The sequence below is a fragment of the Frankliniella occidentalis genome, unplaced genomic scaffold (genome assembly GCF_000697945.3).
Source record: "Frankliniella occidentalis isolate FOCC.00 unplaced genomic scaffold, Focc_3.1 Scaffold9, whole genome shotgun sequence".
In the NCBI taxonomy this organism is placed as follows: domain Eukaryota; kingdom Metazoa; phylum Arthropoda; class Insecta; order Thysanoptera; family Thripidae; genus Frankliniella; species Frankliniella occidentalis.
This window is the reverse complement of record NW_026267139.1, coordinates 806,235-814,784: the sequence shown is the minus strand read 5'-3', so window position 1 is coordinate 814,784 and position 8,550 is coordinate 806,235. Positions and strand designations below refer to the sequence as shown.

The following is an 8,550-nucleotide window of genomic DNA, read 5'->3' as shown; positions in this document are numbered from 1 at the left end:
GCTTCTCCTCCTCCTCTCAGTAAGGCGGTTTCTTGATTCAAGAGTGAAAATGTTCTTCTCCGCGCTACTCTCATGTTTAAAGACACTAGCCCATTACAAGGAAGAACCTCACGTTTAGGGAAAAAAAAGGAAAAAGAAAAAAGGATGGAGGGAACTTTTTTCCCGCAACCATACTGCGAAAATTTTTCTCATGCTTAAACAAAGCATTTGAAAACAATGTATTATTGAGCGCAGATAGCTGACGATAGCGTCTTTCGTTTGTGTCCTGAGAACATTATTAAAACAGTTGGAGGGTTTTGTGTATCGGATTCTCGGTGGCCATCTTGACGGTTCTCCCGCTCCTCCGCATCGGCCTATTTTATTGCCAAAGAGTGCAAATGACATTCACAGGATTTTTAAAGCTACTACTTGGGGTGTTGGCATCCTCTTCTTCTTCGTGTGGGGGTTTGCTTCGTGTAAACTCTGCCCTATGGCCCCCCCCCCTTCATCCCCATCCTCCCTAATTCTGCCTTCCTTTTTCTTTGCACTTTCCGTCCCTTCCGTCCCCGCCTCCTCCAAGATGAGGCCCACTAACCATGTAACTGCCTCCGAGCGAAGACATTCCTTCACTGCACCCCCCACCCCTTTCCCTCCCACTCTACCCTCTCCCCTTTACAAGGTCTATGAGAACCCCCTCACCACCCCCCTCCCCTTCCCCTGCTTGCTCTCTCCTTTCCTCTTTCGCGACTCTCGCTTGTGCTTTGGTGCCCCCCCCCCTCTCTCTCCCTCCCGCCCTCCCTTACGGTTATGCTGTGCCCTCCTCCACCCTCCCTTCCGCGCCGGCCCTCTGGTGCTCAGGAATCCCTGGTATTTCAATTAATTCCACGAATCAAAAGACGGAGCTGCGAAGCGCGGTGGCGTTGCTTTGTGATTCCCGCTCCCTTCCCCCTCTCCCTCTCATCTCCTCCTCCTCCTCCCTCTTCCCTTTCTCATTTACTTTGTGTCTTCCTTTCACCGCATCACGTCTTGCCCCCCTCCCCCCTTCCTGCCCCCCATAATTACCCGGGCTATTACACAGAGGAGGGGCGTCCTCTGCTTGCCGCTGCTGAATTGGCTTCATTGGACCCAGGAGGGGGGGGGGGGGGCTAAGTGAGACGGGGCCTTCGGGAAGCAGCCCCCCCCCTCCTCCACTGACTGAAGGGGTTCATGTTGGGGGAGGAAGAGGTGTCGTCCTAGGAGGGTAAGGGTACACCTTGGGTGTTGTGGTCGCAAATGAATTGATTTCATTCGGCCATTCTTTTTTTTTTTTTTGTAATTTATTTATCGTGAAAAAGTTCACAGTAAAATTTGCTACAGCCGGCTCGGAAGAAGCTGCCCGTGGCCGTGCCGGTTGTAGCTGGATCTGCGTGTTACGTGTACGTAAGACTGCAGCTTCCTTTTTTGGACTCATGACATAAAAGTCTCATAAACTCCTCCCGTGAAAAAGATGAAAAAAGATGAAATCTAAACGCACAATGGCTTTTCATAATTTGTATTGTTCCCTGTCTTCTGAACACATCTAGAAGAGATCCGTTTTATTGGCATTTCATTCAGCCAACTATCAGTAATTATTTTGACCGAAATGCTCTCTAAACTTTCGATACTGGGTATTATTATTATTATTTGACAGATATTGAGCTGGTAATTTGGCAAAAACGATATTAAACCGAAATCATTAGCGCGGAAATTTCTAAAACATTGGAAACGTTTCTGGTATTGTTACTATATTGATTGGATGTCGCATCGATTTTGATTTCTTGCTGGGAAGCTGCCGCGCACCGCAGTGCAGCAATGTGCAGCATCCCCAGTGACTTGAACGCCGGGTGTGCCATATTCTCACTCGCGCTTCGCTAACATCGCATGAAGACGCAATTGAACAAGTTTGAGCTTGGATGCGGAAATGCGTTCTCGGAGATTTCTGATATTAATCTTTGATTATTTATTTTGATTTGATCGACACACACTCTGCTTTTCATCAGGTCTCGAAATTTTGTCTTCAATTTTGAGTTTATATTCGGTCAGCAGAGAGCATATGTTGTCTGCTCGATTCTCTGTCACACACTTGACAACGTGGTGTTAGATACTGGATGGTGATATGGAACGGTGATGTTGTGGTGTGACAGCGGGATTGTGTTCAGTGTTCAGTACACTCGGTGGAAGGTAGAGCAGGCAAGATTGTATCAGACTATTTCTGTTTCAAGTCAAAATTTATTTTTTTTAAACTTTTTGATAATGACATTGATAGAATGCTTTCATTTTCATTCTCGTCATCACGAGAATTTTTCATTCTTTTCACAAGAATAACACTTTTTGCCAGGAAGGCAATGATCACAGATTGAAAAATACTCCTCTATTCGTTTACTTACACAGTTTACATGCAGGGGTTTTCGGTGGTGCGTTATGGCGATATCTTCCCGTAACACTCAAGCAACCGAAATCACACTTATGTACAGGTATGACCAACGGTCAGTTATTTTTAATGCTACAATCACATATATCAGAAAGGGAAAGAAAACCTTCAAACTACTACAGAGATGCGGACCTCTGTCACTATCATGACACAATAAACATTATGAATAATATTTGCTTTCAAACATCATTCCCTCATTTAAACAACTAATTAAACTGACTTTTCATTAAGATTATGGCACGTTTGCAAATGTGTATACTTTTAACGTTGCAAATTTTGATCAGTCTTTGGAAAACTTCCCAAACTCGTCTGGAAGCGGAGTATATACGTACAGAACAGAAATCTATCAAGAATATGATTCACAGCTTGAATCGCGTGCGGTGGCCATATGCGGCCACATAGTGGTCTCACTGAACGGCGCGGTGCTCGAGCGGACCGAGGTCCGCGTCGCCGTCGTCGCGGTCCTCGCTGGGTGCGGGCGGGGCGGCGGGCGCCTGCATGTCGTGCTCGGGGGGCGCCCTGGCCGCCAGGACGCCGACGAGGCCGTGACCGTGGTCGCGGTGGCCGTGGTCGTCCGGGGCCGACGAGGCCAGCCCGTTGGGCATCACCATGGAGGGGAAGTAGCACGTCCTGTCCTCGGACATGACGCTGTCCTCGCTGTGCTCGTCGTCGTCCTGCTCGAGCTGGGGGTGCGGGAGGTGCGCGGGCTGCTGCTGCTGCTGGGGGTGCTGCTTGATGGCAGCCAGGCGCTGCTGCTCCACTTCCAGGTGCTGCTTCCTCCACTTTATCCTCCGGTTTTGGAACCAAACCTTCACCTGGAGAGTAAAGTAAAGCGAGCATTAGAAACTTATTGCACGCTCCCCCACATAAGATCTAAGCCTTATTTGTTGTCAGTGTTCAGAAAAGTCGAGTAAAAGTTCACAACGAATGGCTATTATAAATTATTTCGAGACCAAAGTCGTAGTTTCCTCAAAGAGCTCTGAAATGATTTGTACGCTTATATTGATTCAATTATTCGGGCTCAAACTGAGCCTTTAAACTTTTTCTTCTGAACATGGCCATGGCGACTCGAATGATTTTAAAAAGACATGATACGCATATTACAAAACGTAGTGGCATTTAAAATAGTACTGTTCAAACAATTGTCGTGCTGTTGGAATTTTATTTTATTTTTTTCAATTGAAAAAACAACATAACAAAACAAACAACAAATGCAGCGTTTGCGTTTGGTGTATTACCTGAGCCTCGGTGAGGTTGAGGGCATGCGCGAGGTACAGCCTCTCCGGCCCCACCATGTACTGCTGGCGCTCGAACTCGGCCTCGAGCCGCTCCAGCTGGTCCGCCGTGAAGATGGTCCGCACCCGCTTGCACTTGCCGCCTCCGCCTTGCTTCTTCACCTGATCCAGACCTTTCGGACAAAGACACAATAGTACGTCAGAGGAGAAAACGCATCATAGGGTCACTCAGTCAAAACTTTGCCAGGTATAGGGTTGGAAATTTCCGAAAATTTCGGTAAAAAAAACACGAAAATTTCCGAGGGCTCATAGGAAATTTTCTTTTTTTCCGGAAATGTTCCGGAATTTTTCCAGGACTTCTAATCTTCGTCAGGAAATACGTAAGTGTTGTGGAGAGAAAACAAAAGTGACAAAAAAGGCCATGTACTGTCCCTAAAGTGTCGAAAATGACACTAAAATATCTCATTTTTAAAAATGCTTGAAAAAGTAACCAACTACTTCCAGGGGCCTCGGTTTCATCGAATAAGTATCGACGGTACGGATGGGGGGAAGCTCCAAATGCGAAACACAAATAACATTTCGGAGCACACTGGTGTGCAGCTCTGCATTATTCCGCAGCAGTAGCACAGACTCACTTCACACACGAATTAGGGGTGATTAATAGCGACTCAGTTTGTCATGAATTTAAATTAGCATCCTCCCTCCCCACTCTCTCTCTCTCTCTCTCTCTCTCTCTCTCTCTCTCTCCATGACGACCGCAGCTGCAACACAAGCCCATTACACACTGCATAAGAATCACTGTGCAGCCCCAATCTGTTCCGCGTCAGCGCCTCTCTGAAGCGCAATGAAATAACGGCGGCAGGATGCGATATTACCTCGCTACAGTTTCCACCCCACCCCTCCTCTCCCCTCCCCTCCCCTCTCCCGCTCCTTTGGCAACCCTCCCCTTCCCTCTTACACAACCACCACGACGTTCTTTATCACACACACACACATAAAAAAAAATCATCTCCTCCCCAATCTCATTCGCTGTGTGTGTGTGTGTGTGTGTGTGTGTGTGTGTGTGTCCGCCTGATGTATTCCTGCTGTTATTAATTCTCCTTCAAACCCCCCTGTCCCTCTTCCCCCTGCTTGTTCATTTATTGGTCAGATTTATTAGTCGCACCGACTGGTGTGTTGTTTGTTTGTTCACCCCGGTGTGTGATTCCTCCCGCGTCGTTTGATATCCATCTGCAGGAAAGGATTGGGATCGTATTTATATGTGAAAATATACAAAAACGGCTTATTGAAACGAGAATGTTGCTGACGTGAATTTAAAGGTACTACTTATATCCGCCGCATCCCTCCTCCCCCCACAGAACACGAGTTTTATCATGATCACAAAGTTCAAATGAATCAAGATTCGCAAAAATCAGTAAATTTCAAAATTTCGTAATTCTGGAAGCTTTTTTTGGTTTCTTTTGATATGCTGACGAATCTTAGCATCCTATCGGGGTGACAGTAATGCAGGGGTACTTAAATTCTGCAAACTAAAATTTTCCGTTTTCGGTCTCGCGGGTCTAGAAACACATGATAGTACAGGTCACCTTATGTGCCTCCATTGTTGGTTGACACTTGACACAATACTGTAAAGTGTGCAAAAAACGAGAGCTTTCAGCAAATACATGACATTATATTTCACATACTACAAGGGAGACACTGCGAAAATGTTTTGCTTTCTATGGCGATAATTATGCTTTCCACTTGGGCATGAAGTTGAACTGCTGGGTATGGTGGGGCGTTGGAGGAGGGGCGCAGCTTTGCGCACACTAACACACACACACACACACACACACACACACACACACACACACACACTCACACACACACTCACTCACACAACCAACCATCACAACCAACCAACCCTTTTCGCCTCGCCAGTTATCGTATCACTCCACTCGTCCATCGCGACGTGAGCGGTGGGGCGTGGCGGGGCGTGGCGTGGCGGGGCGTGGCGGGGCATGGTGGGGCGTGGCGAGGCGTAGTGGGGCGGGCGGGGCGTTCCTTTGTGCTCACGGTCGTAATAAGCAGAGAGCGAACCAGCGGGAGAAACGTCCGCGCAACTGATGCACCGCGATGGTGGAGCCGGAGCCGCCTCAAAGCGCCAATGTTATTGCTCCGGACGAGGGCCGAGCGGGCCGAGCAGGCAGACCGAGCGCCCGGTGCAACAAAGGCTGCAAACTAACAACCAGCACAGCAAGTTTGTGCAATCAGGCAGGCGGGTGCTGCGTGAATTGCACTACTGGAAATCCGACGACGACGGTGGGTGTCAAACGTAATTCAAATATACATTATACGGTATTTTTGCTGTTTGATTGGTCGGACCTTTAACTTCTTTTTCCATTAAAAATAATAATAATAAAAAAAATTAGAAAGTTGATGACGTGTCAGCAGTCGGTTTTTTTTTTTTTTGACCTCCCTCCCTGCCCCACTAGGGTTGGGGGCCCTGGGAAGTTTCTGAAAAAATTTCGGAATAAATGGAAAGTTTTGGGGAAAAAAATTCAGACTTTGGAAAGTTTTCCGTTATTTTCCGGAAATTTTCGGGAATTTTTGTAAATTTTTTGTAAATTTCCAACCCTTTTCTCTCTTTGTCACTCTCCTCGCGCGTCCCCACGCCCCACCACACCACCTCTCTTCAATGATTGCAGCCCTCCTCCCCCCCCCACTCCCCTTCTATACTCCTTGCTGGGTCCGGCCCGACTGAGGTCCTATTGGGCCGGCCACTCTGGTGTGAGTAATCAAAACAATAATATGCTTTGACCCCCAGAGAGGAGGGAGGGAGGGGGCGAGGGAGAGAGAGAGAGAGAGAGAGAGAGAGAGAGAGAGAGAGGAGAGAGAGACAGACAGAGAGAGAGAGACAGAGAGAGAGACAGAGAGAGAGAGACAGAGAGAGAGAGAGAGAGAGAGAGAGAGAGAGAGAGAGAGAGAGAAATGGGGGAGGGGACTGAGGGCGCCTCTATGCCCCGCCTGCCCGCCGTCGCTATACGAAAGGCACATGGGCGCCATGCCTGCAGAAAAAAAAATACTTTGGTTGCTGTAACTAAATTGGTGCTCAGTCTGCCTCCTCAGTCACAGCCACACTAGACGTTTTGATGAGCTGGCTGAGCGTTTAGACGCTCCATCCGAACACATCGGATTACACGACAGAACGTCCTATGGTTTAAATCAAGGGGGTTGACACCATTTTAGTTGCAACAACCACATTTTTCGGTCGTGATTACTAAACAATTTTTATCAGTGTCACAATTATCTGCGACTAGGAGGATAAAGCTGTCAGTGAAATAAAGAAAAATATTGTTTCACAATACGATATACTCGGATGTTGAGAAATTATAAACACACAAAAAAAATTTATCAGCGAATCTCTCTACCGTGCAAATTTAAGACTTCTCACATGCAGTTTTCAAGAGCTTTCTCTTTTTAAGGACAGCCTCATTGTCTCTACCTGTCTCCGACCAAAGATGCAATCCAGTTGCAGTTTTCGGTAATTTTAGGTAATGCATACATTCAATAGCTCTCCTGCCGTTCCGTTCACGATTTATTTCCTGTTCCATTCCCCCTAAGTTCGATACAGTTTGCGTATAGTGAACTCTTTCGATTCACGGCTATATGTAATCTCCCTTTCCTCTGGAGCCACTTCGCCGAATCCTGGATTATCGTCATTTAATAGAATTGGGGGGTTTTCCACCCACATCCCGCTGTATCCCTCAAACTGCCCCTCTTCAACATGTCCTTCAAAGAAGCCATGACATAGTGTCCCCAAAAATGTCCTCTTCCAAGGTGTTCTCAAAGACGTGTCTCTCAGAATAGGGTTAGAAGCCCCTACATGGAAAGTTTTCGGAAAATTTCCTAAAATTTTCGGGAAAAACGTAAAATTTCCGGGAAAAAATAGAAAACTTCCCAGACATTCGAACGTTTTTCGTTAATTTCCAGAAATTTTCGGGAATTTTTCAAAAAAAAAAATCCAGTAAATTTTGGAAATTTCCAACTCAATCTTAGAATGCCCCTCACGGTTTCCCTCGCGGTGGTGGGTTCCGTCCTCACCTGCTCTGCTGAGATGCTGCGGCGGTCGCGGCCCGCCCCCTAGGGACAGGTCCGTGGGGGAGGACGGCTCGGACACGGGCTCCTGCAGGGCGTAGTGCTGGTGCAGGAACCTGCCGTCGTGCCGGGGCGTCGAGCTGGCCGCGCTCAGGCCCAGGATGGCGTCGATGGTGAAGGACTTGACGCCGTGCCCGGAGGCGAGGCCGAGGCCGCTGAGCGCACCCAGGCTGGTCGGCGGCGAGCTGCTGGGGCTCGGCGACACGCTGCTCAGCGACCCGGGCGAGGGCGGAGACGGGCACGCCAGGTGCTGGTGCTGCTGCAGCTGGGGCAGCTGCAGGTGCTGCAGCAGCGACGAGGTGAGGAACTGGGGGACGGCCGGCGGCGGCGCGGCCTGCGGGGGCAGCCGGGGCCCGCCCAGGGCGCTGCCCAGGGCGCCGGGCGGGGACGTCATCGGCGTGCTCGGGGCGCACCGCTGCAGCAGCTGGGAGAAGGCCGAGTAGCCCAGCAGGGGGCTTTGGATCATGGCGCTTGGCGCTCACACGAGCATAGCCCCGCGCGCCCACTCACACACACACACACGCACACAAGCTCGGTATCCGCTCGGGTCCCACAACGCACACTCACGCACGCACACGAGCGCTCGCCGTGCCGGTCGCACTGTCGTCCAGGACACGCTACGCGGCCGGAGACGAGACGAGCCTGACTCTGACTAGAGGAGGAAAGGACTGAAGAGCTGGAGCTGGAGCGAGCTGGAGAGCGAGCCGAGCGGTGCGGCCGCCGCCCCCACCACCCGGAGCGCCGCCGCCC

The 8,550-nt window shown here is 49.3% G+C and overlaps 1 protein-coding gene across 1 annotated transcript; it reads right to left on the bottom strand.

Moving 5' to 3' along the window:
- Positions 1-2,215: 2,215 nt before the first annotated feature.
- Positions 2,216-8,464, bottom strand: LOC113204069 (homeobox protein Hox-A4). The gene is made up of 3 exons (XM_052277305.1): positions 7,747-8,464; positions 3,667-3,836; positions 2,216-3,243 (listed from the first exon to the last, which is right to left on the bottom strand). The coding sequence occupies exons 1-3, from the start codon at positions 8,264-8,266 to the stop codon at positions 2,836-2,838; spliced, it is 1,098 nt and encodes a 365-aa protein (XP_052133265.1). The 5' UTR covers positions 8,267-8,464; the 3' UTR covers positions 2,216-2,835.
- Positions 8,465-8,550: the final 86 nt, after the last annotated feature.

Bases quoted from the DNA above. Each gene is read 5' to 3' on its own strand.
- LOC113204069 (XM_052277305.1), bottom strand. From the start codon at position 8,266: ATGATCCAAAGCCCCCTGCTGGGCTACTCGGCCTTCTCCCAGCTGCTG. The intron at 3,837-7,746 runs GTGAGGACGGAA...TTTGTCCGAAAG, and splicing joins GCAGCATCTCAGCAGAGCAG to GTCTGGATCAGGTGAAGAAG. The intron at 3,244-3,666 runs GTAATACACCAA...TTTACTCTCCAG, and splicing joins TCAACCTCACCGAGGCTCAG to GTGAAGGTTTGGTTCCAAAA.